Source organism: Patagioenas fasciata, chromosome 3 (genome assembly GCF_037038585.1).
Source record: "Patagioenas fasciata isolate bPatFas1 chromosome 3, bPatFas1.hap1, whole genome shotgun sequence".
Classification (NCBI taxonomy): domain Eukaryota; kingdom Metazoa; phylum Chordata; class Aves; order Columbiformes; family Columbidae; genus Patagioenas; species Patagioenas fasciata.
Window position 1 is genome coordinate 59,194,511 of NC_092522.1, and position 16,564 is coordinate 59,211,074.

The window sequence follows — 16,564 nt, forward strand, 5'->3', positions numbered from 1 at the left end:
AGAAGCAAATGCTTGAAAAGTTCATTAACACATTCATTTCTGTCCTTGCAACTGTTTTTCTTACACTAAGATAATTAACATTCGATTTTTTGTTGTCAATGATAGTTAACATTAACTTAAAAGCACCAAATTGTAACTACATATAGGAGAGAAACTATCCTGCTGCTTTGAGATACAGTCTTGAAAAAGGGAGAATCTCAAGGTTTCAGAGTGAATGAAGTCCTTCTATAAGGAAGGATAAAGAAATCCTCAGAACATATACAGTCTCTCTTCATTCAGAAAAAGTGAGCATACTTGATTGGTGGCAATGTAGTCAAATGATTTTTCTTTCTATTGTAAGGAACTCGACGGATTGGGTAGATATATTTTCCCAAGCAAGTATCCCTTCAATAAGCAGTGACTCAAGACCGAACGAAATGGTGTAATTCATCTACCTTCTCCAGAGAGCTGATTTCAGATATAGGCTTCTGAAACAACTCCAAAACAAGTAATGGAGGGGTCACATGAAAAGTCTGAGAAACGCATGAGATTTGAATAGCAGATCTGTCTCTACTGAGCCTGACACATGCGTCAGTAAAAAGAACTGTGTTTGCACATGAGTTTCCAATACACCATGTATACAGTTTAGGAATGGAGAGCCTGTTGTGATTTTTAGCCCACAGTGCTGTGAAAAAGTGCAAAGCTTAACTGAACATACATTGCAGTCTTGAATCCAAGTGGTAACTTCATCATCAGCAATGTCTTTGCTGGTAGCAGTCTTCAGGAGTTCATTGGTCTGGGCTTCCCGCTGATGGACTGTGGAAGAGCACTGTTGGTAACAGTCCTTGTACCTCTGCCACAGCTGAAGGAGGCCCTTGCTGGCATGCAGCCGCTCTGCAATCTCCTGCAGAAGGTTGTTCCACCTGGTAAAGACATTGGATGGATGATCAAAGCCTCTGAGTCCACAAAAACTATCCCTGCCCCTCTTTCTCTCTGCTGTTTCCCATAATCTTTTGGCTTTTAAGAAATTTGGTAATAATCAAGATCTAGACATTTGGGAAAAAAAAAAAAGAATCCAAGAAATATGACAGGCTGTTCTGACCATCTTGGATGCTTGAGGGTTGGAGCTGGAGTGCACTTTTTGAAGTGAATCTCCTGCTATTTTCACTTAGCACACTTTGGTTCACTGCACAGAGCATTCCCAACCAACCACAAACTGCTAGTACCAAATTTGTGCAAGGGTCTAAGAGGGTCAAAACAGATGTAATCATTAAACTATTTCTTCTGCTGCAATTTCCTCCCAAAATCTGACAGAATATTTAAAGTCATAAAGTTCAGCATAATTCCTGTCTAAAATACTCCCACACCTATTAAACTCTTCATTTCTTTATTATCCAATTAAATTCCTAATCCCCCTGTAAATTCCTGTCTCTAATGGCAACCAGAAATCTGTACTTTCTCGAATATGCTGGTATTTATCAAATTGCTTCATTATTTTCTCACTAAAGGAAATCACAACATTTTTCAATTATTATTATATGATAAAAATGATGAAGTGAAAATTCCATCAGTAATAATTGAAGCTTCAATGTTACAGCATCTTTTTTTTGAAATAGGGTGAATAATTCCCTGCCTCTACTTCCAGATTCTAGGACAGGATAGACCACAGATCAAAACAGACTTGGCATGATTGTATTTTCAAGAAAATCCCCAACTTTCCACCAAACTAGTTTTTGCTTTTGGCTTCTGCTTTCCTGTAGCTTCTTCTCTGAGTAAACCCTTACACTGGATCTGACCTGGATTTCAATGTTGGGGCAGCTGTTTGCCAAGCTACTGATGAAAGCTCAGACTTACTTGACTAGGGACTTTCTTGCCCTTCCTACAACTCGGAATAGCAACCTGGAATCTGAAGAACCTAGTGCCTGCATAGCAAGCAAAATTTTCAGACAGGATTCTCGTATTTTAAGTGCAGTATTATTTTCCAGCACAGTACTTCTGAATCTTGGCTGGCAGCCATGCATGGGGCAAAGCTACTGACAGTAATGTCCAAATGCTTTGCTGGAGAAAATAATGTTTCACTTATTATTAGTAGTAAATGAGACAGTTCTGCTCCATTTCCTGACAGAAGGAATAACCCTGCCCACCCCTCCAAGCCCTCCAATCTCAAACACCATAAAATAATATATGTAAAAAATAAAAATGATGGAAAACTGAGTCAATGGATAAATACAAAATTAACACTGAAAGTATAGTTCAATACACAGACATTTTCTACCTCATATTAACTTCTTTCAAAGTATTGGTAAGTGTTTCAGTCACTGGTAGGTGACATTCTTTCAACAATAGATTGGTCACAGAACCAAATTTCTGTAAGCTAATTTCTTGCTTTTCCAATTCTTCTTGTAGGGTCTAAAACAGATAGAATAATAAAAATAATAAAGAGATATGTGAGGTATTACAGTTGCACAATGTAGAAACGTTTCAAAATAGTACACAGCAGTTACATCATACGGGTTATGAATGCAAAACTTGATTTCATGGGTGTTGCATCTAAATAGAAAGTTGTTTGTTTAATATAAAGTCTGTTGTTAGATTCATGCCAAACAATATCAAGGCATAGCAAAAAGTAAATTTTAACTGAATATTTTTGCAAAATGTAAATGCCTTGTAAAAGAAATTATTCTAAACAAGCAATCTCACACGGAAGGAGTAAGTGCATGGGACTGCTACAGAAATAAAAACTTGGCTCATGAAACAACATAAATAACATTTTTCTGTTTAGAATGAGACCAAAAAAGTAGCAGCATAAAAAAGCTTTATTCTGAAAATAATGTTCTTGCTCTTTCACTTATCAGTTTGAAGTATTGCTGGCAGAGAATATGTTCCTTCTTTTTAAACCTTAAATATTTTGTGCATATTATTAAGGTTTGGACAGCCCAGCAAATCTCAACCTGATCAAACAGTATAGTCAAAATCTTCATAAGCAAAAGAAGTAATTTTCTGTACCTGTTGTTTTACTGACTCTGCATCTCTGACATGTAAAAAATGAAAACCTAGTAGAGTGGCTGTAAAGTCCACTACTGTATGTTCTTCAAATCTCGGTTTGCAAAGCACTGTTCATGCTTAGGGTATTTGAGTTGAAATAAGTCTGGACTTCAAATCACACATCATACATAATAATGGGAACTTAAATTTGCTGGCAAATACTAAACACAAAGTCTTGTTACATTAAGCATCTGGAAATGTTGCATAATTATTTTTTATTCCAATGACAACAACTTTCTTTGAATTACAGGTTACTCTGTGTACTAGAACAATAATTTTAATAATTTTTAATGTATTTAAATTATTTCAATTAGTATTAACTTATAATTTTATAACAGGACTCTCATTGTATTTAATGCTTTCTTTACAGTGAGAAATCACTTGAACGCTTTTAGAACACCTTCTTTCATTTTCAATCCACTGCAATCAGAGGGTGGGGGGGGGTGAGTTTTAAAACGTTATCTCAACATGTAGCTCAGAAGCCTGATGAGGCAGAGCAAGAAACTTTAGTTTTAATGGTCACTAGCATGATATAAAAACTTTTAACAATTTGACAGTCTGGATCAAAATTTAAAGACCAGCACCAAAAATCTAAAAAGAAAGCAACTGTCACTATTTAATTTTTCTGCAAAATGCAAAATTAAATGGCTGTTTCATAATGTGTTCTCTTAATGTCATGTGATTTTAATGTGCCTGTGTGTCTGTACTTCCATTTTTTATGAACCAAAATGTATAGTTATCTGCATCTATGCAATAGAGGACAAAATTAATCCTTGAATTCATCCTTAGGATGTCAAGAGGCAGGATATTTTTTTCACCTGAAGGTTATCAACTTGGACTTTCACAGCTTCCAAAGAACCAGTAAGAAGACAAAAACGGGACAAAGAATATCTGGCTTCTGTCAGGTAACTATTCAATTCTTCATAAGCCACTTTGTAAATGTTCCACTGATCAAGAACAGATTGCAACAGTGTCTTCAGCTGGCTAACCTAGGAGGAGGGAGAAACAAAGAAAAATGAAGAGCATTCAAGATATTTGGGTTTTGTTTAAATTATTTCCTTCCTTTTGATCTTAGATACTACTTCTTCTACATGTTCACTCTTAATGCTGTTGTAGAAATGAAGATTTTGCTGGGCTTACACTAGGTACAGCATAATGTTCTGTTTGATTTGCTGGGACTGAGAAGATACCAAGTCCATTCTACTTTGGTCCAAAGCAGGATGAAGAGATATCGCTTAAGACTACAAAACACTTAGTCCTAGAGCAGGCAAATCAGAAAAAGTACCACTAACTAACTAAAGGTAGCACTACCAGCAGAAAAGTTAGCACTAACACACTGCATTCCTCCTGAGAAGGCAAACTGATGTTGATCAAGCTCTGGATAATGACAATACTGATCTCTTCCTTATTCTGCGAGATGTGTGTGTTTGAAAATGTCATTCCTTTTCCTGTAAACATCAGGACACATCTAAAAAGCTTCAAATACAAGGATTAAAAGCATCCTTGAAATAGGAAATTACTCATTTTATATGGAGTGTACACACAAACTTGGGTATGGATGGAAACAGTGACACAATTCAGAATCTCTTCCCTTACAATACAGAAGAAATCCACTAGCTGCAAACTTTTAACTCTTCCTCTCCTCCATGCCCTATTTCTGGAGCTACCATTTTTGCCCTTTGATGATTCTTTTACCATGTGATCCAAATTGGCCCAGGAATGGTTAATTTCTTGCAGTGTATTCATAACTGCAGAAGAGACTTCTTCTTTCTTGTTCTGTATCAAAGAAAGACCACTCTGTTCTACATTTTCAACTTCTTTTTCTTTTGTTCTTATTGATTCTTCTAATTCCTGGAAAGAAAAAAAAAGAAAGGTATGTGAGTATTTTTCTTCATTTAATTGGCTAGATAATGTCTTGAGAGAGAAAATATGCCCATAAGCACCTTAGTTTAAAAAATAGGAAAGTCACAATTCCATACTCTGGCTTTTTATTCTCAAGAGAATCATAACTCATAAGCAATGTTATTTAATATTTTATGTTCCCTTTAGAGCATAGTTGTTGGCCTTTAGTTTAAATAGAAGCCTGTCCTCTATATTAAACTTCCGTGTAATCTTCCGCTTTCATGTAAGAGTCCAAAACTCATTAAAAATAGGGCTGTTTGAATACATGGGAAAATTACTGTGTGTCGTAGATTGTCCTAGAACACTGAGAGGGCTTTTTAATAATCCAAAGCTGCCTCAAGCCTCTGGAAAAGAAGGAATCTTGCCACCCAAGGAAAGGGATGAAATGGACTTCCTAGGGAAAGATGTCAATTTGCCATGTCTTCCCACATGAAGTGGAGTCTTTATTCCTTTACCAGGCCCCAGCAAAACCCCTTGCCTGAGGACAGCAAACCTTCCCTTTTTCTAGATGACAAGTTCACTGGAGTCCAGTCAAGGACAAGAAGCAAGAGACTGCAGGAATTTTCTTTATTGCCTCCTCCAAGTTGCATGCCATTAGGAAGCATTAACAAGCTTGACAGTGTTTCGCTCTGCTCAGTGTTCCCACACAGTAACACAAGATAATGGGAAGAAAAATAAATGGTTGGCCTGAGAAACAGCTGAAGAAAACAGGGCTGAGTACATAAGCACTGAGGCCATGACAACTTGTTAGTGGCTTGTTTTGCTGCTTCAGGCAAGTGCTGACTATGTTGCTGACTTAAGATGACACTGGATGAGTCATGGAAATGCTGATTCAAAGTTCACCAGTTCTATCATGTTTTATCAACGTAACATTTCCTAGTCACCAAGCCTGTGATCTTCCTCATGCATTGATAGCATGCAAATGAAGCTAAAAACTGATGGAGAGAAGACAACACTTGGTGAGCAACCATGAGCCACATAGAATGTTCCCATAAGCTCATTCCTAGCCAGGAAACTGCCTAAGTAATTTCATGGCACAGAGATCCAAGAAAGTCCTGCAATGCTCTGACTCATATGGAAGCTGTGTAGCTTCAAATAGTGCAAATGCTGAGTCTGAGCAGAGGAGGAAAGTGTAGCTTGCAGACTTTGGGCCAGCACAAATTTGTGTTTACCTGTCTGGACATTAAGTAGTCAGTGTGATATGGAAAACAGACTGTGAGGTGAGAGCAATCTTGTAATGCTCCCACATTAATTAGTACATCTTGTGATCTCAGGTCATATTTTAATTTTCTGCAAGTCTTTTGACAGACCGTCAGGAAAAGAAAACACCACAATAAAATTCTGGGCAAACTGAAAACCCCTGTCATTCAATAAATTACTCTTCTGCTATGAATCCAGAAAACACCAAGTGAACCACTGCCATAACAGACTTTACATTGTAGAGAGTGGGCAGAGTGTTCAAAATCAAATTCTGACTAGTCTTAAAAAAAACCTTGCTATTAACAGAATTTATCCTTGCACATATACAACACACTTTTTTCTATATACATATATGTGAGAGCATTTTTGCTGTACTGTTGATTTTTAGCCTTTTCTTCTGTATTACTTCGTATTTCTTCAAACTTCTAGCCACGACCTTGTTCGAGACTACAGCCTTGTAGGAATGCATTTTTTTTTACCATCTGACAACAGAGCAAACACTGATTAGTTGTATATAGTAAATTTGACTTTCCAAAATGTGGATTTAAACATTAAAAAAGGCATTTAAGTTTGTGCAAGGTTGCTCCAAAATCCAGAATCTAAAAGAGGGAAAAGTTTCAAACACCAAGAATAGCATATATTCCTGGTTATCTGTGAAAAGGGGTTTCTTATTCATAATTTTAAACTCATAACTTCAGTAAAGACCTACTACTCCTTCTGATTTGTGATGGAAAAAAAATAATTGCCTTCACTTATTGATATGACACTAGACAGCAACTAACTTTGGTTAATAAATAAACTGCAGCTTTTGTACTAGTTGAACCGAATACCTGGGAGTGTCTGATACAGTTATTTCTTAAACAATTTGTTTCTCTGCTGATCAAAGTCTTGCCATGCATAAATGGCTCTCCAGCTTCCCTGACCAAAAGGAACCATAAAGGTGATAAATCAGATTCAGCTTTGAACTCCAGCCAAGCACAGCTTGATGGGTATGCCACGCTACACTAAATTACCCTTGCCTCAGTCATATGGGCTTATTGTGCTGAAACCATAAAGATACCTGAATTAAATCTAAGCACCGCAAAGCAGTTTGAAAACATAAGAAAAAACATATCTGGCCTAGCCAATTATTTGCCTTTACAGAAAACAAAGATGAGTTTAATACATTGGTGAATATAGATTAAATTCTCTTATGCATCTCATTTGAATAGACTTTCAGTTGTTCTGTTTGTGAAGTCTTATAAGCAAGATCATTTTCATCCCATTCATTAAATGCATACAGCAATGACAGCCGCAGCAAGATAAACACACTTTCTTACTTCCTTTCAATGGGGTGAGAACACCAAGATTTCGGGCATACAATTGTCGTGACACAGTCTAATTACACATTTGATCTGGTGTAAAATTTATTATTTGGTTTCTGGCAGAGCAAAATACTTCTGAGCGAAAATTATCTGATGCCTGATACCAGGTAGAGGCCTTGTTTATAAATTCAGAAAAATCTGGCTTGCCTATACCCTATAAGTTTGAAATCTAGTCTGACAGCTCCAGAAGCAAGCTTCTATTTAAATATGTGCTATTCTGAGTAAGATGTTCAGAGTCAATTGTGATACTCTGTTCACTTCTGTGTAATTCTTGTATTAATTTCACATGAAAAACTGAGGTGGTTCTGAACTTATGTGCATGATATATATATATATATATATATATACATATATATATATAGCTGAGCTTTGCCTCATCCCATCTTTGTCCATCATAATCATGATTCTCCTTCAGTCTTCTGAACGCAAAAGGGAATCCAGCACTATTTCCTTCCCTGGATAGTTGAATATTTGAAAAAAAAATATTTCCAAACACATTTTTAATAAAAACATAAAAACTTCTTGGATTCTGGCATTTTTCTTTCAATAGTTACGTGGAATATATCAAGTGGGAAAATAATGGAAAAAAAGGGAGAGTAACGGAAAGGTCATGATAAGGCAGGAAAAAACAAGTTTCCAACTAACAAAGCATGGTGTTCATGACATCAAGTTACATAAGACTGGCTAAACAGGAATGGGAACATATTCCTTTAATGGCCGCCTAATTCCGTACAGCTGGCATCCTTGGAAATGTCCATGCTTTAATGCACAATGCAAAAAGAATTACTTTGGTTGCTCTTAAACATCTTTGGGACATTATCGTTCCTTCCTCCTTTCTTATTGCTTGCACATTAGGAATGAAATCTCTCCCTCACTGAAGCAAAGGGGAGCTCTGTCACTGACTTCATTGGTATGAAGATTTCAGATGGCTTTATCGACTGCTGTTTCAACTGTTGAAAAGAGATTATTATTATTTATAAGGAGACATTACCTGACAGTCTTTCAAAGCATTCTGTACTGAAGCCTGGTCTCCAATTAGCTGTTGCTGTTTCAGCTTTTTCTCTTGGGTTTCAAACCAAGTTTTTAGGCTCTGCACATTAATTTCATACTCTGTCCAGGACTCCTGCAGACCTTCCAATAGCTGGATCTGCCAAGAAATATGAGTATATACTTTCTCATACAATTTTATTTAACTGTTGGGTCAATTAAATAAATCAGTGAAGACCAATGTTGACCATTGCCTTCTCAGAATTCAACGCTTTCAGAATTTAAAAATAATATCTGCATTCAAATTTAAATATATCTGTTATTTGTAAAAGAGTTCATAATTAAAAACATGCTTTATCAAGTAATAATATAAAGAGATAACATATTAAAATATTATGACACACTGAAAGAAGCTAACACTTTAGCAGAACACTTCTGTGAAGTGGAATTCTTATCAGAGGTCCAGGACCTCAGGATTTCCCAAATAAAACTAAGCACACAAATATACATTTTCTGTTCCTTACTGATAACTCTGGTAAGGCAGATGAAGATTTATTATGCCTCCTTTGTCAGCTGACTGCTTTAAAGTTACTTAGGTTATTCTGATTGTTCTAGGTGTTATTTAACAGCTAATGAGATAGCACTTCTATCCTTAAAAAAAAAAGAAAGGAAAGAAAGGCAGGGAAGGAAGGGAAGGAAGGGAGGGAAGGAAGGGAGGGAAGGAAGGGAGGGAAGGAAGGGAGGGAAGGAAGGGAGGGAAGGAAGGGAGGGAGAGAGAGAGGAAGGGAAGGGAAGGGAAGGGAAGGGAAGGGAAGGGAAGGGAAGGGAAGGGAAGGGAAGGGAAGGGAAGGGAAGGGAAGGGAAGGGAAGGGAAGGGAAGGGAAGGGAAGGGAAGGGAAGGGAAGGGAAGGGAAGGGAGGAAGGGAGGAAGGGAGGAAGGGAGGAAGGGAGGAAGGGAGGAAGGAAGGAAGGAAGGAAGGAAGGAAGGAAAGGGAAGGAAGGAAGGAAGGAAGGGAAGGAAGGAAGGGAAGGAAGGAAGGAAGGAAGGAAGGAAGGAAGGAAGGAAGGAAGGAAGGAAGGAAGGAAGGAGGGAAGGAAGGAGGGAAGGAAGGAGGGAAGGAGGGAAGGAGGGAAGGAAGGAGGGAAGGAAGGAGGGAAGGAAGGAGGGAAGGAAGGAGGGAAGGAAGGAGGGAAGGAAGGAGGGAAGGAAGGAGGGAAGGAAGGAAGGAAGGGGAGGGTAAGGGATAAATTTAAAGTAGCAGCATCGCCATAAAAAGTATTCATATTGCTTAAGACAAACTCCAGTCTAGGTAATGAGCCATCTTAATTAGCTGTAATCTTAATTAGAACTGGTTAAGGATGTCATCGTCAGCAGCAGCCTTGGCCACAGACACAATGAGATAGCTGTGAGTGAAGTAAGGAAAGCAGGTAGCAGACTAAAGATCCTTAGAATAGCAGACTTTGGTTTGTTCAGGCAAACATAATCCCATGGGAAGCTGTACTGAAGGACAAAGGAGCCCAGGAAGCTGATTGATCTTCAAGGACAGCTTCCTCAAGACACAAAAACGACAAATCCACAAGAAGCAGATTGCAAAGAATGGGCCTAGAAGCATGGCCTGGCCATGCAGGGCTGATGTTAGGAAAGGAGAATCTTGGCTGGAATTAACTAGTGAGGGAGAGAAGTCCTTCTGGTTACTCTTCACAAGTACATCAGCAACTAATGGAAAACAACAGAATAGTCTGAAGCACACAGTGTCTTCTTTGCTCTGATCTTACTGAAAAGGTCTCCCTTCATGCTTCCCGGGTCTTTATGCCAACTAACGAATTTTGGCATACAGAACTACTACTCATGGTAGAGGAAGAAAGAATTAGGGGCTGTTTACATAAGCTGGACATATAAAAGTCCACAGAAACAGACAGGATGCATCCAAAGGTGTCAATATCACTTCAAGGCTGCTGCACCTTTAGAAGGTCCTGATGGTTGGAGGAAGTTGCTGGTGACTGGAAAAAGGCAAATCCGGCCAAAAGTCATTCCCATGTGCATAAAGAACAAGTAGGAGGAACAAGCATAGTCTTATCAAGTGCAAATTGTGCCTGACTTAGCTGATTGCCTCTGCTGTTATAATATGACTGACCCTGTGGACAAGTGAAGACTAGTAGATGCTCTTTACCTTTGGATTTTGTAAGGGTTTTGTTACGGTACCCGTAGGCCAGCAAAACCTAGGAGACATGGGCTGAATGGGAGGTCTACAAATGAATGAACTGATCAGAGTCACCAGGCTTAAAGGCTAGTGCTAAATATTTCAATATCTATCTGGCAGTCATTTACAAGAGGCATCTTCAGGGTCAGTCCTGGGGTTGATATTGTTTAATACCTTCATTGATAAACTGAATGACACGGTGGATCATGCTTTCAGCAGATTCATAGATGACACTGATTTGGGAGAAGTAGTTGATAGGTTAGAGAGTAGGGCTGCCATTCAGAGAAAACTCAACAAGACAGAGGAACAGGCTTATCAATACTCATGAAATTCAGAGAAGACAAATGTAAAGTCCTATCCCTGGGACAAAACAACCTCATGCAAAAATACAGGCTGACAGCAGGCTCTATAGAAGAAAAGGACCAAGGGGCTATGGTGGGTAAAAACTTGAACAAAATAAATGAGCAGTGTGTATTTGTGCTGATGAAGACCAACTGCTTCCTGTGTTAGATTACTGACAGTGCACACAGCAGGCAAAGGAAAGTGGTTCTTTGCTTCTTCTTGACTTTTACGACCCATTTTGGGCCCTCCAGTGCACAGGAGAGATTGATAAACTGAGTGAATGCCCACCAAGGTCATTAGGGAGCTGGAGCATATGACATATAAGGAGAGGCTGGTTTCATTCAACCTGGGGAAAAGGAGGCAAAGAAAGCACCTCACTGTGCTGTCCACTCCTTACGGGGAGGTATGGGGGAGACAGAGGTAGATTACTCTTGGAGATGAGCAGTAAAGGGAGAAGAGATAATACTCTTAAGTTGCAAAACGGGAAATTCTGATTGGGAACAAGAAAAAGACTTGTCCACCACAAGAGTGGTTAAGCACAGGAATGAGCTGCCCAGACAGGGTGTGGAATCTCCTTGGAGATTTTAAGAACTCAGCCAAGTAAGTCCCTGTGCAATCTGATCTAACTGTAAAGTGAGCTCTGTTTGAGCACAACGTTGGACTAGACGATCTGCAGAAGCTTCTAACTGTTATAATCCTATAGTTCTGTGTATTTTGAAAGTTCACTACAGAGAAGCTAGTTTTTTTTATTTACCTTTTCTGCTATCAGGCCTTGCAGGATCTGCCAACGTCTGTTCATTGCTCCGAGTTGTTCTGCAAAATCAGTTTTGTCGCTACGTTTACTTTCAACATCCTGGCTGCTAATTTGTAGCACTGATTGGTTCACAAAGTCCACCGTCAATTGTTTGCAATTTAAGTCTATCTTGAAACCCTATTAGAAAAGAAGGCAATAAACAATCCAAATCATAAGTACTGTAATTTCTCACCCTCCAGTGAAACAGAGGAAAATTGTTCGCAAACTACAACTTCACCACAATTTTGCTAAAAGGATTTTTAGCAACTGAACAGCAATTAAAAACAGTGTTACTTTTCCTAACTACTGAGAAATAAAGCAGCAATACACTACCTTTGGAGCAAAGAATCTGCCTTTGACCCCGCCCCTCCCTCCAAAATAAAGAATATATCTGTAAACTCATTGATTTGGTCTCAAGGATCAGATTTAAGGAAACTGAGTACATATTACTTTTTTCACTTTATTTAGTCTCAATTTTTTTAATACAAACCCAAAGAATAATAGCAAGAAGTGGTTTTTCAGGAGACTAGTGAAGCAAACCTGACATTGAGAAGAAAGTCACTGCATGCAGATCTATTACAAGCATGCTGTCAGCGTAGCTAAAGAAATGAAATTGTGTTACATCTATTCTCCTCAATAGTTATCTCAAGATACAATATCTTTCATTATCCCCTCAGATTCTGATCAAATTGTTCTTCATCACTGGCCACCTTCAATTCAAGAACAGGCTACACTTTGAGAAGAAGGTGATATTCTGCAGACAATTTACAAAGCAACTTACATAATTTGCAAAGTGCTTTGTGGTTTCAGGATAAAGACAGATCTGATAAGGTTCAATCACATGCATATTGCTTTGGATTTACCTGGAAATTAAAGTTATATTCCTGCCATAACTAAACAGCAAAGCAATTTTGGCTTTCCACAGTATCAAATATTAGCCAGTTCTAACTTGTGTACAATTCTAACCACTCTGCAATGTAATTTGTTGTGGTTTGTTGTTGCTTGTGGTGGTTTTTTGTTTTGTTTTCCTTAATCAATAACATTTCCACTCAGTACCTTGTACTTCCGGACATAATCCTGAATGACTTGCTGTCCTACTACATTTTTTATATTCTCTTCATCCTGATGAATGACATTTTCCATCAGGGAAATCCAACTCATAACTTCACTGATAGCATGGCGAGAAGGAATTTTGTCCATCTGAAGCTGTAGAGATAATACTTTTAATATGCATGTTGTGAAGAAAATGGCTAAGAATTTCTTGCTTTGCATTACCATAGTATACTTCCTTTACGTGGTCGTCTTATAATCACTGAAATTTATAAAATTAAAATAAGTAAAAAAAAAACCAAACAGTAAGAGATATATTCTATAACTACATGCATTCTAATAAGAAAATATATTAAAGGCTTCTTATTTTCATTCTTCATTGTACAAAGGAACTGGAGAAACTCAGTGATTCAATTTCTGACTTCTTAAAGGTTCTGTGTTCTCACTCCATAATTATGTATTGATTTTAAGCTCCACTTTTTGTGCCCTTGTAAACAGCTAATGAATAGAGGTACCAATGTGTTGAAAAAACTATCACCTGTTCTTTGGTTAAAATTTAACAAATGTAACTGTGAAAGTCTGAAATTAGCATGAATTGGTGTTAGACAGTATGGATAGACAGTATTTGTACCTAAGTAAAAGCTTTCCCACATTAAACCAGGAATAACATTGTTCCTATCTTGCCTCACACAGATAAATTGGGGAATGGAGCAGCTATCTCTTGAAGACAGTGCCAACCGTATGGTCTGAATTTTATGGAATATAAAAGGCCATCACTGGCCTTCCTCACCTGGTGCAATTTCTCTTGTACTGCTGGGATTTGTGTGAGCAGTTCTGTCCACTGACTGTCAATGTGGGACAATCCTGCACGCAATGCTGCTGTATCTACCTTCTTCAGCCTGAGGAGCTGGTTCCCAATACTCAGAACAGAAGATTTCTGTGATGATTTAGCATCCACTTCTTTTGAAAACTCCTGTAAGCAGAACAATTTTTGTGGAAATAATCAGCTACTTGTTTATTGTACTTAAAGCTTTACCTCAGAAGCAGATTTTTTTTTTTTTTTTGTATACTCAGTACTTCAACAATGAGAAAAGGTGTTATCATATATTTGCTCAATTATTTATTTGTAATTGGTGTCCTAGGTCCATGAACGACTTACCAAAAAGGAGTTCAGTTGGTCTCGGACCGTTTCCAGTTCCTGAGGAACCACCAAAGATTGCTGGCTCCAAAACTCAAGTCGCTCCTTTGCAGATTGTAACCAATGTGTCAGTTCATTTGATTCACTTTGATACCTGTAAAGATGTTTAAAGAAATCTAAAACAGTCATCATCACTTCTGGCCTCCATCTGAGCACTCTTTTCTCCATGTGTTAGAGTAAGATACTGTATGCCAGATTTAAAATAAAAATAATTTCTTTCCTTTATCAAATTGCAGAAAAGAAACATGATTCAATTTTAAAGACAGGAATGGTATAAGGAAGATCTTATTTTAGCCATTACACCTACAATTCCTAAGAGCGTCTTTATTTTTGCCTCTTAGGAAAAACTAAGGTTAATGAAGGACTAGTAACTAGGTTACAAATCTGTTTGGGCAATTTGTAACAGCACCCCACCCCACCCACATGAACAGATTTTTCTTTCCATTACAAGGCACACTTTTCCCAAAACTTTACTACAAGATACCTCAGAGCAGAATTTTTTGTGTGTTCAGAAACTATTTATTTCTATATCATTTAATATGATAACCAATTAGTGAGATGTCAGAATAAGTGTCTCCACATGATCTTTATATATAGAAATTCTTGTGAGCCAAGAAACCACTCATATAATGAGCAGACAAAGCTTGTGCATCACTTAGATAACTCATTTCAAAAGTAGCATATGAACACTGGTAAAGGCAGCTCAATGCTCCCCTCCACATATGCAATGACACAGGCCCACAAGAACTCAGCAGTGGCAATGTCCCTACCAGAACATGCTGAGGCTACTCGAATTACCTAGCAAAGCACACATCCTTTCTCATCAGCTTGTATGCACATGGGGTCTCTAACTCAATCATCTAAATATGATATCTTCTGATGTCCTCCCACCAGATGTTATACGGTACATGTTTTATTGCAAACGAGAGAGTATGATAGTAATTCTATGGAAACAAAGCAAGATAGTGTAGAGTAGTCAAACTGTCCAATACAGCTCAAAGTACTTTCCTTTAAATGTCGAATCTAATACTTTTAGGTTGAGAATGACTTTGACCTGAACAAACAACATGGGTGAAGAAGTTTATACTGTCCATTACATCAGCATTACCTTGTCCAGTGCTTTAGTATTGTCTCCAGCCTGTGAAGCTCCTTGGTAACCATGCTGGTATTATTTAACCAGCGTTCTCCTAGTTGGTTTAGTTGACTTTCAAGATCTGAGCAGCTGACAGAAAAAAGGAGCCTTTTTCCATCATCCAGCACTTGGTATAATTTAGGTTGGTATTCAGTCAGGTTAAATCTCAGATGCTGTAATGACAGAAGAGATGGTTAGATAGCACTGCACGTCTCTGCTACCACACTTTCTTAATTTATTTATTTATTTTTTTTTTTGTTTATTGCATTTTGTAGCATATCTAATGTCACCAGGGCACATCACATTTTTCCCCTCTGCTCCAGCTCTAGAACTCCCTGAGAACCATCTCACAGGTAACCTGCTCAAAATCTCAACAAAGTCTGCCAAAAAAACCCTCACTTCAATATTGACACCTCCTTATGACTAACTCCTCCTTGGTCTAGATATTTTATACTTGAAAAATTTCAAAAGAATCTCTGTGGGGCAACACCATTTCTGAGAGTAATTGATTAAAATGACAGAATTTAGTCTGCCATCTGCTGTAAACTCTACTGCAATGAAAATTAAAGGTGTCCAACATTAAGTTATTAACAGTGGCCACTCTTCAGCCCTTTCAATGCCTATCTTCAGTTTTCTGGTCATCTAACTCTTCTTTTACTGATCTGCTCTCCTGGCTACAAATGAGAAGATCACCCACCCATCCAAATCTCTGAACACAGAAGCAAATTGTTATCGTACAGTAAAGCAAAAAATGCACTGAAAAAGGAAAGGCTCTTAATATTCGTACCCTGAATCCAGACTGCAATAGAGACAGATTTCATTTAAATGGTGACTTGTGGATGTATAAAGAATTTGTATATGTAGGCAAGTATACCTGCCAAATACCACTATCATTATACAGATACGACAAATTTTCAAAACATTTGTGTATTTCAGTAAGCTTGAGCACAAAATGTATACACATTCCTATTTTTCAGTTTTGCTGAAACTAATCTGAAGATGACATGCACAAAACTACTAGAGGCATGGTAAGATCAGAAACTTTTTATCACTGTTCTTATTTTCTTTCACATAAATAGAGCTCTAATAATTTTAACAGAATTTTATGTTTATACGTGTGTACTTATGTATAACATATATAAACAAATCAATGTATAACTCCTAGAGAGCAGCATAAAAAATTCCAAGATTTTAATAAACTAATTATGATGGATTTTTAACATAAATGTAGACATAGGAAGAGAAAAAAATAAGAGTACTATAAGTTAAGCTATAGCAGAGTTGGAGAATCTGAATTTGAATAACCTAATTTAGATAACTGACAAGAGAAACAAAAGATGAGAATAAATTTAGGGTCAGGATCAACACAAA

At 37.7% G+C, this 16,564-nt stretch overlaps 1 protein-coding gene and 1 long non-coding RNA gene across 8 annotated transcripts in view; one reads left to right on the forward strand and one right to left on the reverse strand.

Moving 5' to 3' along the window:
- LOC139827572 (uncharacterized) overlaps positions 1 to 13,837 on the forward strand; it is a 30,212-nt gene extending 16,375 nt beyond the window's left edge. The window contains exons 3-5 of one of the 5 annotated variants that reach the window (XR_011738356.1): positions 3,814 to 3,929; positions 12,491 to 12,559; positions 13,557 to 13,837. This is a non-coding gene — a long non-coding RNA (uncharacterized lncRNA). The other 4 variants (XR_011738357.1, XR_011738358.1, XR_011738359.1 and 1 more) reach the window with 4 other exon arrangements.
- SYNE1 (spectrin repeat containing nuclear envelope protein 1) overlaps positions 1 to 16,564 on the reverse strand; it is a 300,424-nt gene that overhangs the window by 52,410 nt on the left and 231,450 nt on the right. For all 3 annotated transcript variants that reach the window (XM_071806433.1, XM_071806432.1, XM_071806430.1), the window contains 10 exons: positions 15,170 to 15,366; positions 14,023 to 14,155; positions 13,654 to 13,836; positions 12,870 to 13,019; positions 11,775 to 11,951; positions 8,482 to 8,637; positions 4,720 to 4,875; positions 3,843 to 4,013; positions 2,255 to 2,388; positions 698 to 902 (listed from right to left, as the gene is read on the reverse strand). In XM_071806433.1, the coding sequence (XP_071662534.1) occupies positions 698 to 902; positions 2,255 to 2,388; positions 3,843 to 4,013; positions 4,720 to 4,875; positions 8,482 to 8,637; positions 11,775 to 11,951; positions 12,870 to 13,019; positions 13,654 to 13,836; positions 14,023 to 14,155; positions 15,170 to 15,366 (1,662 nt within the window). The remainder of the gene's footprint in view (positions 1 to 697; positions 903 to 2,254; positions 2,389 to 3,842; positions 4,014 to 4,719; positions 4,876 to 8,481; positions 8,638 to 11,774; positions 11,952 to 12,869; positions 13,020 to 13,653; positions 13,837 to 14,022; positions 14,156 to 15,169; positions 15,367 to 16,564) is intronic.